The 21,547-nt window shown below is 51.6% G+C and overlaps 1 protein-coding gene across 5 annotated transcripts in view; it reads left to right on the forward strand.

The window, feature by feature from the left end:
• Positions 1-1,322: 1,322 nt before the first annotated feature.
• LOC141123432 (cytosolic phospholipase A2 gamma-like) overlaps positions 1,323-21,547 on the forward strand; it is a 211,903-nt gene continuing 191,678 nt past the window's right edge. For 4 of the 5 annotated variants that reach the window (XM_073612054.1, XM_073612056.1, XM_073612057.1 and 1 more), the window contains exons 1-2: positions 1,323-1,833; positions 3,933-3,955. In XM_073612054.1, coding sequence (XP_073468155.1) covers positions 1,819-1,833; positions 3,933-3,955 — 38 coding nt within the window. In that variant the 5' untranslated portion in view covers positions 1,323-1,818. The remainder of the gene's footprint in view (positions 1,834-3,932; positions 3,956-21,547) is intronic. The other variant, XM_073612055.1, reaches the window with a different exon arrangement.

Consider the following 21,547-nt stretch of genomic DNA (forward strand, 5'->3'; position numbering starts at 1 on the left):
TCCCCACCTCCATTAATGAGCCTTTATTCCCCACCTCCATCAATGAGCCTTCCTTTTCCATCTCCATCAATGAGCCTAACCTCTCCACCTCCATCAATGAGCCTTCCTTCTCCAACTCCGTCAATCCTGTCCTCACTACTGCACACCGGGAACATCCCACAAGAGCTGCAGTTTTGAAGTTGCTCTGACCCATTCATGTAGACATTACAATCTGGATCTTGTCAAAACCTTATATTCTAAATCCACAAAAAATACTCCAGTGCTCAATGCAAATGTTTTAGGTGAGTAATGCTTCCTCAGGAGCAGCCCTCCACAGATCGGGAGATCTTCAGTTAACTGCAAAAAACACACACAAGGGGGCGCAAGCTCCTTGTGCAGTACTACCAAAGACAATATTATAATAACACCACAGCCACGTAGATAACTACCACCATCTATCAGCCAATAACTCTAGTATTTTTTTTTTTTTTTTTCATCTGGTGGCTGGCTTTATCATGAAAGCAATCCAAACGGCTCATTAGCCACTGGATCACTTTAAGAAGCAGCGGGAGAGGACGCCGCCCCCTGCCCCCTCCATTCTCCCGCCACTCACTAGTGTTTATCGGGCTTACTGTGTTTACCGGCAAACCTGAGAAATTATCCAACTGTATGTTCAGCTGGTCACAGTGGCAAACAAAGATCAGATAGTCTCTGATCACCTTTATGTTCTTGAAGGATCGGAAAAAAAGTCATGACGTCACTTCCGGTTTAGTACGGAAGTAAACATTTTTTTTTTTAAGCAAAAGATTACATTTTTTTTATCTTTACTTTTAAAGGTAAAGGAGATATTTGGGGTTTAATAGACCCCAGATCTCTTCCTAAAGAGGACCTTCCATCCCTTATTTGTATTCCAAGGTATGTGTACATTCCATGTAATTAGAGTAAAAGTGATCAAATAAAAAAAAAAAAAATTTAAAGCGCCATTATTCCTCTGCACTCGCGCTCAGAAGAAAACGCATACGTAAGTTGTGCACACAGTATTTGCACCACACATGGTGAGAGCAATAATTCTAGCGCTAGACCTCCTCTGTAACGCTAAACCGGAAACCTGTAAACATTTTTAAACGTCTCGCCTATGGAGAGTTTTAAGTAATGAAGTTTGTCGCCATTCCACGAGCGTGCGCAATTTTAAAAAGTGACATGTTAGGTATGTATTCGGCCTAACATCATCTTTCATATTTTACCATAAAATTGTTTTATATATTGTATTATATATTGTGTTTTTGTTGCATTAAAATTCATTAAAGTTTATTTATTTATTTCAAAAAAGCTGCATTTGAAAAACCACGTCGCAAATACCGCGTGACATAAAATATTGCAACAATCGCCATAGCAAAAAATACCCATAAACCCGAGTATACTGATTTAAACTTTGGACTGCTATGGACTTTCACATATCATTTACACGTTTTTTTGTTGTCTATTTTGCTGTTTTAGTGTTTTGAAATCTTTATCACTTCGCAGCCTGCAGTTCCGTGAAAGAGTTATTGTTTGAACAGCCTCAGCAAAAATGCCTGACATCTTCTGATAACCTCATGGGAGGAGTCTGGAACCGCCCAATCATATTACATCAGATTAGGGTTATAAAAGACTCAAAAATCACACACGTTCCAATAAACCTTCCCGACCAAACTTCTACCAACATCTGATTACTGGTACCCCCATCTCCATCCTGTCTTCTGTATATCTGAGCTAATCCTCTTCACAAGTCTTACTACTGCATTCTGTTTTAGCAGATTTACATATTGAGAGATAAGCGGTGACCTTCCTTCATCTCCAATGGCGGCCAATAAGGTGAGTGACTTTCTATTCATGTCTATGAGTGAGATACCAAATCATTTTAGTATTGTTCTACTATAACTGTTACAGTAATTACGCCGTCATGCAATGCTGTATCCAAATGACATTTATATTAGACATGTGCGGTTTGTTTCGTTCTGAATTAAAATTCGGCCAAATTTCTGTTATTTGGGAATTCAGATGTATCCAAATTAGAATAGTACCGAATTTGAACGTATCCGAAATAACGAAAAAAAATTTTGGGCGAAATTCTAATTTGAAATGTTTTCAAAATGTTTTTAAATTCAAATAGTTTTCCAATTTCCAAAGACAATAAAATAGTATACAAAATAAAGGAATAGAATAGAAAAATAAAAATACATTTTTTTCTGTTCTATTCCTTTATTTTCCATTCTTTTTGGAAATTGGAAAACTATTCAAAATTGATTTGATAACGAATAAACAAAACAAATTCCAAAAACGAATTAAACAAATTTAACCAAACAAATTAATGTAAATAACGAATTGAAACAAATGAAACAAAACTATTTTTTTCATTCTGCACATGTCTAATTTATATCATTTTTTCACATAAATAGAGGTTTTTTTTTGGTGGGATTTGAGTTTTTTTAATTTTTATTTATTATATAAATGAAAAAGAAAATTGAGAAAGAAAAACAATATTTAATATAAATGCTGATACATTGTATACTCATCACACCGATACATTGTATACTCATCACACCCATACATTGTATACTTATCACACCCATACATTGTATACTCATCACACCCATACATTGTATACTCATCACACCCATACATTGTATATTCATCACACCCATACATTGTATACTCATCACACCCATACATTGTATACTCATCACACCCATACATTGTATACTCATCACACCCATACATTGTATAATCATCACACCCACACATTGTATACTCATCACAGCCATACATTGTATACTCATCACACCCATACATTGTATATTCATCACAGCCATACATTGTATACTCATCACAGCCATACATTGTATACTCATCACACCTATACATTGTATACTCATCACACTGATCGCCGCCCCCCCTAATCTACATGCAGGGTGTCGGACGCATGGATTCCAATGTTCTTTTCTTTCTTTTTTGAAGCACATGATTAGAGCCAGAGGCTCTAATTGGCTTCAAAGTAGGGCAGGCTCGGATGCAGAGCATTGCACCCTGACCCCACCCAGTTGTGTGACATTAATATTCGCTATTGTCTTCCTGCTTCTCCTCCACACCAATTAGAAAGCGGGTCCTGAGACCCCATTGGCTGAGAGGAGAAGCGACCGTATTGGCCGGCATCAGGGAGGATGTACAGGGAGATGCGGGAAATGGTCATCCTCATCGGAGTGATCTCTCTGCTCTGCATCTCCGCCAACACAGCCAGAGCCTGACCGCATGAGTACCGCCCACCGACCGACCCACATGAAGGGTAGGATAGGGATAGAGATAGGGTCATAGGGATCTGATATCCGTGCGACCGAATGCACAGGGGGTGGGGGTCGGGTGGAGCACCAGCCCCCACTAATACTTACTATATAGATATAGGATTAACTATTCTAACTATTATGAGCAAAAATAATATTCTTAATGCTACTACTACTACTACTTATAATAATAATGATAATATTGTGTTATTTGCCAGCAATTTAAACTGTATCATTTTGTACTTTGTAAATGTCACTTTTGCTCTAATAAATGCTACAACACAAATAAAACAGAACAAATGGATTTTAAGGGGGTGCCTCCCACATAAAAATAAAAAATAAAGTGTTTGATCCCCAGGAAATCCATACCAGAGACTTTGGTTCTGATGCAGATTTTAATGGAGGACATTACGCAAAAATGGAGCTTCTGCCAACTGCTTTGGAATTTCCATTGACTTGTGGAGATAAAATGAGAGGAACAAAAGCCGATGTCTATGGGCCTCAAACTGCAAAACATCCTCCAAGGGTCTCCAGACCTTTCAATGATTCAGAAAAAAATGTGTTTTTTGTTGTTGTTTGGTTTCTATCACCAGAATTGCTTCTGAACCTCACAATGTGTCTTTTGTGTTCCCACAGGAAAATACCGACATTGTAGACGGGTAAGTCAAGTCATTTAACTTTTTTGTATTTTTTGTATATTCTTTTAAATAGAAATAATTCAATATTTTACATTCGAACATACAAGTAATATCAACATTCACTGTAACAAAAAACAAAAACATATCCAGTAAAAGAACATTAACCACTTCAGCCCTGGAATGTTTTACCCCTTAATGATGAGGCCATTTTTTGCGATACGGCACTTAGTTATTTTAACTGACAATTGCGCGGTCATGCGACGCTGTACCCCAAGATGGTTGATCGGTCAACTTGGTACATTCAACCTGCCCATTAACGCTGCTGAACCAGCCAAGATTCCAACCATGTCTGGCCAGCCTTAACCACTTAAGGGCCGGAAGGATTTGTTCCCTGAGTGACCAGGCCAATTTTTTGCAATACGCCACTGCGTTGCTTTAACTGACAATTGTGCGGTGGTGCGACGTTGTACCCAAACAAAATTGATGCCCCCCCCACAAATGGAGCTTTCGTTTGGTGGTATTTGATCATCTCTGCATGTTGTTTTTTTTTTTTTTTGAGCTATAAATAAAAGACCGACTATTTTGAAAACAATATTTTTTACTTTTTGCTATAATAAATATTCCCCCAAAAAATGTAAAAAAAAATGAATTTCTTCATCAGTTTAGGCCAATCTGTATTCTGCTACATATTTTTGGTCAAGAAAAAAATCCCAATAAGCATATATTGATTTGGTTTGTGCAAAAGTTATCTACAAACTACGGGATATTTTTTATTTTTTTCAATTTATTAGTAATGGCAGCAATCAGCGACTTATAACGGGACTTCGACATTGCGGCAGACAGATCGAACACTAAGTGACACTTTTGAAAATTTTTTGGGGGACCAGTGACACTGATACAGTGATCAGTGCTAAAAAAAAATGCACTGTCACCGTACTAATGACACTGGCAGGGAAGGGGTTAACATCAGGGGCGATCAAAGGGTTAAATGTGTCCCTTGGGGATGCTTCCTAACTGTAGGGGGGGCTTGTACTTTAAGAAGACAGATCTGTGTTTCTGCTTATTAGAAACGCAGTATCTCTGTCTTCTCCTGTCACACAGTGGAGATCTGGAGATCTGCCTTGTTTACATAGACCACCATTCTATCTGCCTCGGGAAAGCTTGGTGGGTCCCAGCGGACATCGGGTCTGCTGGACCCGCTGATTGGCTCCCACTGTGTCCAATCACAGCGGAAGTGGGTCGCCGGTGGCGTGCGCCCCAGACCCAGAAGAAGGAATCACATACAGGTACGTGATTTTGCGCTTAAGGGCCGCTCTGCCGCAGTATATGTACGTGGGGCGGTCCTTAAGCGGTTAATGAGTAAATGGTCATGACAAATAAGAGAACCATGTGGTACATAGGGATGAAATTCCCCAGACTGAAATGAATGCATAGGTCAGATGTAGTCGTAATTAAAGAAAGGGGAAGTAAAAATAATAACAATTTAAAAAAAATGGGGGGGGGGGGGGGCACAGGGTAGGGGATACGGTGTAAAGTAGTTAGCAAACAACCAGAATGATGATTGGCACAATTCAGCAACTGGTTTCAAGCAAAGCCTTTTCCTCATCCAAGTATTTAACTACTTGCCGACCAGCCGCCGCAGTTGTACTGAGGCACATTGGCTCCCCTGCGCAAATCGCCATAGCTGTACGTTGGTCGTTTTAAGATGCTATAGGGAGTGCACGAGAGCTCCGCCGGAGCCGATGCGCGTGGCCGGCAGCCGTGATGTCCGCCAGCCACCCGCGATCGCTCCACAGAGAGCCAGAACAGGAATCTGTCAACATAAACAGATCCCCGTTCTGTCAGGGAAGTAGAGAAATCAGCTGTTCCTAGTGATCAGGAACAGGAATCCTAGTGATCAGGAACAGCGATATTTCTCCTCCTCCAGTCAGTCCCCTTCCTCCCAGTTAGAAACACCTCCCAGGGAACACAGTTAACCCCTTGATCGCCCCCTAGTATTAACCCCTTCCCTGCCAGTGACATTTATACAGTAATCAGTGGCTATTTATAGCACTGATCGCTGTGTAAAGGACAATGGTCCCAAAAAAGTGTCAAAAGTGTCCGATCTGTCCGCCGCAATGTCGCAGTCCCACAAAAATCACTAATCGCTGCCATTACTAGTATAAAAAAAAAAAAAATTATATAAATGCCATGAATCTATCCCCTATTTTGTAGATGCTATAACTTTTGCACAAACCAACCAATATACGCTTGATGCGATTTTTATTTTTTATTTTTAACAAAAATATGAAGAAGAATACATATTGGCCTAAACTGATGAAGAATTTTTTTTGGGGATACTTGTTATAGCAAAAATGTAAAAAAAAAATTGTTTCTCAAAATTGTTGGTCTTTTTTTGTTTATAGCACAAAAAATGAAAACCGCAGAGGTGACCAAAAGAACGCTCTATTTGTGGGAACAAAAAGGACATACATTTTGTTTGGGTACAGCGTCGCACGGCCGCGCTATTGTCAGTTAAAGACCCAAAGGGCCCTTGTATAGATGGGGGAGGAATTCTACACCATTTAAAAAAAAAAAAAAAATTGTTATCTTTACTTTCATTTGTCAGTGGAGAAGCCCATTGACAGATGATGACTCGGAGGTTGTTAAGGATGCGGGTGGCCATCTTCCCGGCCCACTGCCTAACAACCAGCTTTTTCTTGACACAGAATTCAGAACGGTCGATTGTTTTTCGACTTGTATGCTGGCACCAGTCAATAGGCCTGACAAGGTGGGCGGCACGGTAGTATTGCAAAGGATTGGGAAAGGCTAAGCCGCCGCTTCGTTTGGATAATGTCAATAAGTGTTGGGAAATTCTCAGTTTCTTACCAGCCCAAAAAAAACTGAATTAAGAGAGGATTCATTTTTTTTGGACAAAGGAAACAGATATACTGTATGTTTAGGTAGAGCTTGAAAAAGATATAAGAATTTAGGTAGAATGGACATCTTTAAAATGTTGTAGCGGCCGAACCAGGAGAACAGGCCTGATTACTACTTTTGAAGTAACATCTGAGCCTCTGAAAGGAGAGGTGAAAAGTTAAGAGGGAAGACTTGGTTCAATTGTGGAAGAATATAGGTGTCCAGGTATTTCAGGGCATAGCCAGTCCACTTGAGTTTGTAAATGCCTTGCAAGTGGATTATTTGAGAGGTTCCACTGAATCCTCCCACTAGCCATCTCACCGATTCCTTCAGTACACCTACTTTTATTTTCACACTCTTACAAATTAGTATATGAAAAAGAAAAGTGTATTCCGAGTCATCGGTGCTTTCAAGATATAACAGTAAGGAATTTTATTTTGGCCAAAAAATATGAAGCCTGCCACCATGACAAGGTAGACTCTTTTGAACAGGACACTACACTAACTGCACTACCTTTTCAATGCCCCAACCAGTCTATATTCCCCTTATCTAAAAAATATCTAAAAAAACAAAAAACAGACAGCCCAGTCCAGCAAAGAGACATCCCCATACTGTATATTCAGCAAAGAGATATCCCAATTTAGCAAAGAGACATCCTCATACAGTATATGTGAACAGACCAGTCCACAGTGAGCACTGAGCAGTCCTGCAGGCTACACGCAGTGCAGCAGTTCCACATGGCAGTTCCACATCCAGTCTGCAGGGAGAGGAGGAGTTCAGTTGATATCACTGCGCCTTCCCCCTGCAGATGGAACGAAGTGAGCTGCATCAGCTCACTCCGTGGCTGCCCTGCTTTAGCAATTGCTAATTACTAAAACAGCAACAACTTGGCCTTGTTGGTTGGGGCCCGGGTGGCAGTGCCAGTGAAATTGATCAGACCAATTGTCTGGTGTCCCCGTCCTAATGTAATTTGGTGCATGCACAAGAAGAACCACACTGAAACCGTGCTAAGATACGTGATACTTCCTTAATTGTTTCTGGATACATGTGGTTTTATAGGTGAGGGACTAGTGCTGTGAAGTTGTGCATCATTAACATAGCGTTATCTAGATACTTGTAGCTTCTGGTTGGTCATGTCCATGTAAGGTGAACTTCCTCCAGGATCTAGGTGTCATCATCTTGGGTGTAGTCCTGGATGGTGGCGCCATCTTAGTTACACATTCTTCACTCGATGGGAGGGGTGCTGCAAGCGGCCATTTCGAGCAAGGAATAAGAAAGCCCTTTTATATGCAAAAATATAAACTTTGTAGTATAAAAAAGAATAGAAATAGAAAATGGGCATTTTATTTGATCCATCACACCGGGACATGGTCATTCGGTGCTCGGGGCGAAAATGCCAAACTGCCCCCCTCCCACGTGATGCAAAGGTAAGTCGGTTATAATTGGGCATATGGTTGTGCCACATCCAGTGTTTACAAAAAATGAAACAAAATCCCCTGGTGGCAGACTTTTAAGGCACAAAGGTTGTAAAAAATATTCTAATATGAAAAAGTATTTATTAAAGTATAAGAAATACAAAACATTTAACAAAAAGCACATTTGAAGTGAACATTACAGTGTTGTCATTCAAAACAGAATACAAATAATGGGCTAATATTTCTTGTACCCCTCCCGCGTGATGGGTGATGGGCACACCGGATTATCTTTTGCAGCTGATCTCACTCCCAGTTGCCAGCACACTTGTCTCAACATGACTGTGTAGCTCCAGGCCCACCATTCAGGTTTCATGTGTACCCAAAAGTATGCAGTGATGTGGTTGGGCCGCCCTGCTGTGTGTTCTTTGCCTGTGTCAGTCTCCTTGAACTGACTGTAAATAGTGCTGGACCAGCCACAGGTAAAACAAATTACCAAGCACATATGAGGTGAGGAAGGCACAGCTTGCCACAGGGTACCTCCTCCCCACATGAAAACAGTGTGTGGGGGGAAACTGCCCCTCCTGACCCCACCATTTGTCGGAGGGCATCCTATCTGATTTAGAGTGAACTTTGCTGATTTGCAAATTCCAGACACAATAACTGCAATTAGCCAGAAGTGTCCCACGACTTCCCAGAGCTTCTCTTGTATAGGTGATGCAGAATAGACATGTGCATAATGGAAAAATGTGTTTTGTTTCAGAAAAATTTGTTATGTTACTGATTTTGTTTTGTTTCAGAATTTTAGTTTCATTTTGTTTTCATGAAATTTAATTTGTTTAATAATTTCCTAACAATTAAAATTTTTTGGAATGATTTGAATTCGCATCAGTTGAAAAATAATCGACCAATTTAAAAATAGCTGGTTGTCAAGAAGAGGGCGGGGAAGCCAGACGCCGCGTCCTTAACAACTGATGACTCATCAGCTGTCAGCGGGCTTCGCCTCTGACAGCTTTAATGTAAACAAAACAATGACGACAATAGAACATTGTAGAAAAAAAAAACAAAAAAAACAGTGTGGGGTCCCCTCAAGCCTTACCAGACCCTCAAGTCTGGTATGGATTCTAACGAGAACCCAAAATCCATACCAGGCCCTTATCCAAGCACGCAGGTCTGGAAAAGGAGGGGTGAACGAGCTCCCTGGCGGTTAGCTTTCGTCACAGGCAGAGCTTTTTTTTTCCGGTTCGACGGTGCAGTTGGTGTCAATATTGACAATAAATCTACATCGGGGGACATTGTTTTTAATTTTTATTTCTTTTTAATAAAGGACCTGTACACACGCAACTCCCCTCAAACCTGTACACACACATACACACACAGCTCCCCCCAAAACTGTACACACACAGCTCCCCCACAGCTCCCCCCAAAACTGTTCACACACAGCTCCCCCACACATGTACACACACACAGCTCCCCCCAAAACTGTACACACACACACAGCTCCCCCAAAAACTGTACACACAGCTCCCCCAAAACTGTACACACACACAGCTCCCCCCCACACCTGTACACACACAGCTCCCCCCCACACCTGTACACACACAGCTCCCCCCCACACCTGTACACACACAGCTCCCCCCCCCACCTGTACACACACAGCTCCCCCCCCCCCACACCTGTACACACACAGCTCCCCCCCCCACACCCTGTACACACACACACACACAGCTCTCCCCACGCCTGTACACACACACACACAGCTCCCCCCATGCCTGTACACACACACACACACAGCTCCCCCCCACGCCTGTATACACACACACACACACACACACACACACACACAGCTCCCCCCCCCCCATGCCTGTACACACACACAGCTCCCCCCCACGCCTGTACACACACACACACAGCTCCCCCCCACGCCTGTACACACACAGCTCCCCCCCCACGCCTGTACACACACAGCTCCCCCCCACGCCTGTACACACACAGCTCCCCCCCCACGACTGTACACACACAGCTCCCCCCCCACGACTGTACACACACAGCTCCCCCCCACACCTGTACACACACAGCTCCCCCCCACGCCTGTACACACACACACACACACACAGCTCCCCCCCACGCCTGTACACACACAGCTCCCCCCCCACGACTGTACACACACAGCTCCCCCCCCACGCCTGTACACACAGCTCCCCCCCCACGCCTGTACACACAAGCTCCCCCCCCACGCCTGTACACACACAGCTTCCTCCACACCTGTACACACACAGCTTCTCCCACACCTGTACACACACACACACACACACACACACACAGCTCCCCCCACGCCTGTACACACACACACACACAGCTCCCCCCCCACGCCTGTACACACACAGCTCCCCCCCCACGCCTGTACACACACAGCTCCCCCCCCACGACTGTACACACACAGCTTCCTCCACACCTGTACACACACACACACACACACACACACACACACACACACACACACACAGCTCCCCCCACGCCTGTACACACACACACACACACACACACACACACACACACACACAGCTCCCCCCCACGCCTGTAAACACACACACACACACACACACACACCTGTACACACACACACACGCCTGTACACACACAGCTCCCCCCCCACGCCTGTACACACACAGCTCCCCCCCCACGACTGTACACACACAGCTCCCCCCCCACGCCTGTACACACACAGCTCCCCCCCACGCCTGTACACACAGCTCCCCCCCCACGCCTGTACACACACAGCTCCCCCCCCACGCCTGTACACACACAGCTCCCTCCACACCTGTACACACACAGCTTCCCCCACACCTGTGTACACACACAGCTTCCCCCCCATGCCTGTACACACACACACACACACACACACACAGCTCCCCCCCCCACGCCTGTACACACACAGCTCCCCCCCCCACGCCTGTACACACACAGCTCCCCCCGCCACGCCTGTACACACACAGCTCCCCCCCCCACGCCTGTACACACACAGCTCCCCCCCACGCCTGTACACACACAGCCCCCCCCCCACGCCTGTACACACACAGCTCCCCCCCACGACTGTACACACACAGCTCCCCCCCACGCCTGTACACACACAGCTTCCTCCACACCTGTACACACACACACACAGCTCCCCCCACGCCTGTACACACACACACACACACACACACACACACACAGCTCCCCCCCACGCCTGTACACACACACAGCTCCCCCCCCACGCCTGTACACACACAGCTCCCTCCACACCTGTACACACACACACACACAGCTCCCCCCCACGCCTGTACACACACACACACACACACACACAGCTCCCCCCCCACGCCTGTACACACACAGCTCCCCCCCCACGCCTGTACACACACAGCTCCCCCCCCACGCCTGTACACACACAGCTCCCCCCCCCCACGCCTGTACACACACAGCTCCCCCCCCACGACTGTACACACACAGCTCCCCCCCACGCCTGTACACACACAGCTCCCCCCCCACGCCTGTACACACAGCTCCCCCCCCCACGCCTGTACACACACAGCTCCCTCCACACCTGTACACACACAGCTCCCTCCACACCTGTACACACACACACACACACAGCTCCCCCCCCATGCCTGTACACACACAGCTCCCCCCCACGCCTGTACACACACAGCTCCCCCCCACGCCTGTACACACACAGCTTCCTCCACACCTGTACACACACAGCTTCCCCCACACCTGTACACACACACACACACACACACACACACACAGCTCCCCCCCACGCCTGTACACACACACACAGTTACCCCCCACGCCTGTACACACACAGCTCCCCCCACGCCTGTACACACACACACAGCTCCCCCCCACGCCTGTACACACACACACAGCTCCCCCCCACGCCTGTACACACACAGCTCCCCCCCACGCCTGTACACACACAGCTCCCTCCACACCTGTACACACACAGCTCCCTCCACACCTGTACACACACACACACACACAGCTCCCCCCCCATGCCTGTACACACACAGCTCCCCCCCACGCCTGTACACACACAGCTCCCCCCCACGCCTGTACACACACAGCTTCCTCCACACCTGTACACACACAGCTTCCCCCACACCTGTACACACACACACACACACACACACACAGCTCCCCCCCACGCCTGTACACACACACACAGTTACCCCCCACGCCTGTACACACACAGCTCCCCCCACGCCTGTACACACACACACACACACACAGCTCCCCCCCACGCCTGTACACACACACACAGCTCGCCCCCACGCCTGTACACACACAGCTCCCCCCCACGCCTGTACACACACAGCTCCCCCCCACGCCTGTACACACACACACACACAGCTCCCCCCCCGCCTGTACACACACAGCTCCCCCCCCCACGCCTGTACACACACAGCTCCCCCCCCCACGCCTGTACACACACAGCTCCCACCCCACGCCTGTACACACACAGCTCCCCCCCCACGCCTGTACACACACAGCTCCCCCCCCACGCCTGTACACACACAGCTCCCCCCCACGCCTGTACACACAGCTCCCCCCCCACGCCTGTACACACAGCTCCCCCCCCACGCCTGTACACACACAGCTCCCTCCACACCTGTACACACACAGCTTCCCCCACACCTGTGTGTACACACACACACAGCTCCCCCCCACGCCTGTACACACACACACACACACACAGCTCCCCCCCCACGCCTGTACACACACAGCTCCCCCCCCACGCCTGTACACACACAGCTCCCTCCACACCTGTACACACACACACAGCTCCCCCCCCATGCCTGTACACACACAGCTCCCCCCCCATGCCTGTACACACACAGCTCCCCCCCACGCCTGTACACACACAGCTCCCCCCCACGCCTGTACACACACAGCTCCCCCCCACGCCTGTACACACACAGCTTCCTCCACACCTGTACACACACACACACACACACACACAGCTCCCCCCCACGCCTGTACACACACACACAGCTCCCCCCCACGCCTGTACACACACAGCTCCCCCCACGCCTGTACACACACACAGCTCCCCCCCATGCCTGTACACACACACACAGCTCCCCCCCACGCCTGTACACACACAGCTCCCCCCCCACGCCTGTACACACACAGCTCCCTCCACACCTGTACACACACACACACACACAGCTCCCCCCCACGCCTGTACACACACACACACACAGCTCCCCCCCCCACGCCTGTACACACACAGCTCCCCCCCCCACGCCTGTACACACACAGCTCCCCCCCCCACGCCTGTACACACACAGCTCCCCCCCCCACGCCTGTACACACACAGCTCCCCCCCCCACGACTGTACACACACAGCTCCCCCCCACGCCTGTACACACAGCTCCCCCCCCACGCCTGTACACACACAGCTCCCCCCCCACGCCTGTACACACACAGCTCCCTCCACACCTGTACACACACAGCTTCCCCCACACCTGTGTACACACACACACACACACACACACAGCTCCCCCCCATGCCTGTACACACACACACACACACACACACACAGCTCCCCCCCCCACGCCTGTACACACACAGCTCCCCCCGCCACGCCTGTACACACACAGCTCCCCCCGCCACGCCTGTACACACACAGCTCCCCCCCCCACGCCTGTACACACACAGCTCCCCCCCCCCACGCCTGTACACACACAGCTCCCCCCCCACGCCTGTACACACACAGCTCCCCCCCACACCTGTATACACACACACACACAGCTCCCCCCCACGCCTGTACACACACAGCTCCCCCCCCACGACTGTACACACACAGCTTCCTCCACACCTGTACACACACAGCTTCCCCCACACCTGTACACACACAGCTTCCCCCACACCTGTACACACACACACACACACACACACACACACACACACACACACACACACACACACACAGCTCCCCCCACGCCTGTACACACACACACACACACAGCTCCCCCCCACGCCTGTACACACACACACACGCCTGTACACACAGCTCCCCCCCCACGCCTGTACACACACAGCTCCCCCCCCCACGACTGTACACACACAGCTCCCCCCCCACGCCTGTACACACACAGCAGCCCCCCACGCCTGTACACACAGCTCCCCCCCCCACGCCTGTACACACACAGCTCCCCCCCCACGCCTGTACACACACAGCTCCCTCCACACCTGTACACACACAGCTTCCCCCACACCTGTGTACACACACACACACACACAGCTCCCCCCCATGCCTGTACACACACACACACACACACACACAGCTTCCCCCCCCCACGCCTGTACACACACAGCTCCCCCCCCACGCCTGTACACACACAGCTCCCCCCCCACGCCTGTACACACACAGCTCCCCCCGCCACGCCTGTACACACACAGCTCCCCCCCCCACGCCTGTACACACACAGCTCCCCCCCCCACGCCTGTACACACACAGCCCCCCCCCACGTCTGTACTCACACAGCTCCCCCCCCACGACTGTACACACACAGCTCCCCCCCATGCCTGTACACACACACACACACACACACAGCTTTCCCCCCCCCCACGCCTGTACACACACAGCTCCCCCCCCACGCCTGTACACACACAGCTCCCCCCGCCACGCCTGTACACACACAGCTCCCCCCCCGCCACGCCTGTACACACACAGCTCCCCCCCCCACGCCTGTACACACACAGCCCCCCCCACGTCTGTACACACACAGCTCCCCCCCCACGACTGTACACACACAGCTCCCCCCACGCCTGTACACACACAGCTTCCTCCACACCTGTACACACACACACACACACACACACACACACACACAGCTCCCCCCACGCCTGTACACACACACACACACACACACACACACACACAGCTCCCCCCCACGCCTGTACACACACAGCTCCCCCCACGCCTGTACACACACACAGCTCCCCCCCATGCCTGTACACACACACACAGCTCCCCCCCACGCCTGTACACACACAGCTCCCCCCCCACGCCTGTACACACACAGCTCCCTCCACACCTGTACACACACACACACACACAGCTCCCCCCCACGCCTGTACACACACACACACACAGCTCCCCCCCCCACGCCTGTACACACACAGCTCCCCCCCCCACGCCTGTACACACACAGCTCCCCCCCCCACGCCTGTACACACACAGCTCCCCCCCCCACGCCTGTACACACACAGCTCCCCCCCCACGCCTGTACACACACAGCTCCCCCCCCCACGACTGTACACACACAGCTCCCCCCCACGCCTGTACACACAGCTCCCCCCCACGCCTGTACACACACAGCTCCCCCCCCACGCCTGTACACACACAGCTCCCTCCACACCTGTACACACACAGCTTCCCCCACACCTGTGTACACACACACACACACACACACAGCTCCCCCCCATGCCTGTACACACACACACACACACACACACACAGCTCCCCCCCCCACGCCTGTACACACACAGCTCCCCCCGCCACGCCTGTACACACACAGCTCCCCCCGCCACGCCTGTACACACACAGCTCCCCCCCCCACGCCTGTACACACACAGCTCCCCCCCCCCACGCCTGTACACACACAGCTCCCCCCCCACGCCTGTACACACACAGCTCCCCCCCACACCTGTATACACACACACACACAGCTCCCCCCCACGCCTGTACACACACAGCTCCCCCCCCACGACTGTACACACACAGCTTCCTCCACACCTGTACACACACAGCTTCCCCCACACCTGTACACACACAGCTTCCCCCACACCTGTACACACACACACACACACACACACACACACACACACACACACACACACACACACAGCTCCCCCCACGCCTGTACACACACACACACACACAGCTCCCCCCCACGCCTGTACACACACACACACGCCTGTACACACACAGCTCCCCCCCCACGCCTGTACACACACAGCTCCCCCCCCCACGACTGTACACACACAGCTCCCCCCCCACGCCTGTACACACACAGCAGCCCCCCACGCCTGTACACACAGCTCCCCCCCCCACGCCTGTACACACACAGCTCCCCCCCCACGCCTGTACACACACAGCTCCCTCCACACCTGTACACACACAGCTTCCCCCACACCTGTGTACACACACACACACACACAGCTCCCCCCCATGCCTGTACACACACACACACACACACACACAGCTTCCCCCCCCCACGCCTGTACACACACAGCTCCCCCCCCACGCCTGTACACACACAGCTCCCCCCCCACGCCTGTACACACACAGCTCCCCCCGCCACGCCTGTACACACACAGCTCCCCCCCCCACGCCTGTACACACACAGCTCCCCCCCCACGTCTGTACTCACACAGCTCCCCCCCCACGACTGTACACACACAGCTCCCCCCCATGCCTGTACACACACACACACACACACACAGCTTTCCCCCCCCCCACGCCTGTACACACACAGCTCCCCCCCCACGCCTGTACACACACAGCTCCCCCCGCCACGCCTGTACACACACAGCTCCCCCCCGCCACGCCTGTACACACACAGCTCCCCCCCCCACGCCTGTACACACACAGCCCCCCCCACGTCTGTACACACACAGCTCCCCCCCCACGACTGTACACACACAGCTCCCCCCCACGCCTGTACACACACAGCTTCCTCCACACCTGTACACACACACACACACACACACACACACAGCTCCCCCCACGCCTGTACACACACACACACACACACACACACACACACACACAGCTCCCCCCCACGCCTGTACACACACACACACAGCTCCCCCCCACGCCTGTACACACACAGCTCCCCCCCACGCCTGTACACACACAGCTCCCTCCACACCTGTACACACACACACACACACACACACACACAGCTCCCCCCCACGCCTGTACACACACACACACACAGCTCCCCCCCCCACGCCTGTACACACACAGCTCCCCCCCCACGCCTGTACACACACAGCTCCCCCCCCCACGACTGTACACACACAGCTCCCCCCCCCACGACTGTACACACACAGCTCCCCCCCACGACTGTACACACACAGCTCCCCCCCCACGCCTGTACACACACAGCTCCCCCCCCACGCCTGTACACACAGCTCCCCCCCCCACGCCTGTACACACACAGCTCCCTCCACACCTGTACACACACAGCTTCCCCCACACCTGTGTGTACACACACACACAGCTCCCCCCCACGCCTGTACACACACACACACACAGCTCCCCCCCCCACGCCTGTACACACACAGCTCCCCCCCCACGCCTGTACACACAGCTCCCCCCCCACGCCTGTACACACAGCTCCCCCCCCACGCCTGTACACACACAGCTCCCCCCCCACGCCTGTACACACACAGCTCCCCCCCACGCCTGTACACACACAGCTCCCCCCCACGCCTGTACACACACAGCTCCCTCCACACCTGTACACACACAGCTTCCCCCACACCTGTGTACACACACACACACACACAGCTCCCCCCCACGCCTGTACACACACACACACACACACAGCTCCCCCCCCCCACGCCTGTACACACACAGCTCCCCCCCATGCCTGTACACACACAGCTCCCTCCACACCTGTACACACACACACACACACAGCTCCCCCCCACGCCTGTACACACACACACACACACACACACACACAGCTCCCCCCCCCCATGCCTGTACACACACAGCTCCCCCCCCACGCCTGTACACACACAGCTCCCCCCCCACGCCTGTACACACACAGCTCCCCCCCCACGCCTGTACACACACAGCTCCCCCCCCACGCCTGTACACACACAGCTCCCCCCCCACGCCTGTACACACACAGCTCCCCCCCCACGCCTGTACACACACAGCTCCCCCCCCACGCCTGTACACACACAGCTCCCCCCCCACGCCTGTACACACACAGCTCCCCCCCCACGCCTGTACACACACAGCTCCCCCCCCACGCCTGTACACACACAGCTCCCCCCCCACGCCTGTACACACACAGCTTCCCCCCCACGCCTGTACACACACAGCTCCCCCCCCACGCCTGTACACACACAGCTCCCCCCCACGCCTGTACACACACAGCTCCCCCCCCACGCCTGTACACACACAGCTCCCCCCCCACGCCTGTACACACACAGCTCCCCCCCCACGCCTGTACACACACAGCTCCCCCCCCACGCCTGTACACACACAGCTCCCCCCCCCACGCCTGTACACACACAGCTCCCCCCCCACGCCTGTACACACACAGCTCCCCCCCCACGCCTGTACACACACAGCTCCCCCCCCACGCCTGTACACACACAGCTCCCCCCCCACGCCTGTACACACACAGCTCCCCCCCCCACGCCTGTACACACACAGCTCCCCCCCCACGCCTGTACACACACAGCTTCCCCCCCACGCCTGTACACACACAGCTTCCTCCACACCTGTACACACACAGCTTCCCCCACACCTGTACACACACACACACACACACACACAGCTCCCCCCACGCCTGTACACACACACACAGCTCCCCCCCACGCCTGTACACACACACACACACAGCTCCCCCCCACGCCTGTACACACACACACACACACACACACCCCCACACACAGCTCCCCCCACGCCTGTACACACACAGCTCCCCCCCCACGCCTGTACACACACAGCCCCCCCCCCACGCCTGTACACACACAGCTCCCCCCCCCACGCCTGCACACACACAGCTCCCCCCCCACACCTGTACACACACAAAGCCCCCCCCACACCTGCACACACACAGCTCCCCCCCACACCTGCACACACAGCTTCCCCCACACCTGCACACACAGCTTCCCCCACACCTGTACACACACAGCTCCCCCAAAACTGTACACACACAGCTCCCCCCACACCTGCACACACACACAGCTTCCCCCACACCTGTACACACACACCTCCCCCAAAACTGTACACACACAGCTTCCCCCAAAACTGTACACACACAGCTCCCCCCACACCTGTACACACACACACACACAGCTCCCCCCAAAACTGTACACACACACACACAGCTCCCCCCAAAACTGTACACACAAACACACACACACACACAGCTCCCCGCCAAACTGTACACACACAGCTCCCCCCCAAACTGTACACACAAACACACACAGCTCCCATCAAACCTGAACACACACAGCTCCCCCCACACTGGTACACACACACAGCCCCCCCCAAACCTGTACACACACACACACAGCTCCCCCCTCACCTGTACACACACACACACACACAGCTCCCCCCTCACCTGTATACACACACACACACACACACACAGCTCCCCCCTCACCTGTACACACACAGCTCCCCCCACACAGCTCCCCCCCTCACCTGTACACACACGCGCATCTCCCCCCACACCTGTACGCACTCAGCCCCCCTCCTCACACCTGTACGCACTCAGCCCCCCTCCTCACACCTGTACGCACTCAGCCCCCCTCCTCACACCTGTACGCACTCAGCCCCCCTCCTCACACCTGTACGCACTCAGCCCCCCTCCTCACACCTGTACGCACTCAGCCCCCCTCCTCACACCTGTACGCACTCAGCCCCCCTCCTTACACCTGTACGCACTCAGCTCCCCTCACACCTGTATGCACTCTGCCCCCCTTACACATGTGCTCACACATAATCAGTCTACCCTCACATCTGTACATGCTCAGCCCCCTTATACCTGTACACCCTAAGCCCCCCTCACACTTGCACACATTAAGCCACCTCTCATAGCTGTATGCATTCAGCTACCCTCAAATGTGTATGCACTTAGCCACCCCTCACAGATGTGCACACTCAGCCCCCACACCAGGGTTGCCAACTTTCAATAAATTTACAAACAGTTTGTAAATTCCATACATTTTGAATATGTCCATTAGGGATGAGCTCGATGTTCGGATAGAACATCGGGAGTTCGCAGAAGAAAGAAAATTATGGGTCGTTCGTGGGAAATTCAAGCACCTGTGGAAAGCCCCATAATGCACTGCGAGATCGCAGTGCTTTGCTGTATGACGATCGGCCAAAGCATGCACCTGACCTGCATGCTTTGGCCAATCCCAATGCCCTCTGCTAAGAGAGCCATAATCGGCCAAAGGCAGGGTTCCTTTGGCCAATCATGGATCAGGGGGACTAAGTCCACGCCCCACACTATATAAGGTGCCTACACAGCAGCCCTGTGCAGTGTTGTTTTTGGTGTGGACGGAGATTATATATATATATATATATATATATATATATATATATATATATATATATATATATATATATATATATATATATATATATATATATATATATATATATATATATATATATATATATATATACACATACACATACACACACACATACATACTACACACACATTGGGGGATGTCTAGATCAGTGGTAGATGCCTTTTCAGTGAGTTTCACAGCGAACAGGAACTTTAGCTTAAGGGCATGGTAGCCAGGGCCGATCCTAGGGTCACCGGCGCCTGGGTGCAGAAATATTTTTGGCGCCCCCACATGGGCGTGGTCATCTTACCAACTCCTCCCCTTTACAAATGTTTCTATGGCAACGACTCAAACACAGAGATGCTCCCCTAAGAAGTCTTTGTTACCCTGGGATCCTCCTGTGATCTTTTAATAAAGAAAATACAGGAAGAGGGTACACTAATGAAACCTGGAGGGGGGTCTCTCTGATGCACACAGAGAGGGCTTCTGTTAGAGAGTCTGTTAGAAAGAGCCCCCAGACATAATACAGGAGATGATCAGAGACTGCAGACATAGTACAGGAGATGGTCAGAGACTGCAGACATAGTACAGGAGATGATCAGAGACTGCAGAAATAGTACAGGAGATGATCAGAGACTGCAGACATAGTACAGGAGATGATCAGAGACTGCAAACATAGTACAGGAGATGATCAGAGACTGCAGACATAGTACAGGAGATGATCAGAGACTGCAGACATAGTACAGGAGATGATCAGAGACTGCAGACATAGTACAGGAGATGATCAGAGACTGCAGACATAGTACAGGAGATGATCAGAGACTGCAGACATAGTACAGGAGATGATCAGAGACTGCAGACATAGTACAGGAGATGATCAGAGACTGCAGACATAGTACAGGAGATGGTCAGAGACTGCAGACATAGTACAGGAGATGATCAGAGACTGCAGACATAGTACAGGAGATGGTCA

This window comes from Aquarana catesbeiana, linkage group LG01 (genome assembly GCF_042186555.1).
Source record: "Aquarana catesbeiana isolate 2022-GZ linkage group LG01, ASM4218655v1, whole genome shotgun sequence".
In the NCBI taxonomy this organism is placed as follows: Eukaryota; Metazoa; Chordata; class Amphibia; order Anura; family Ranidae; genus Aquarana; species Aquarana catesbeiana.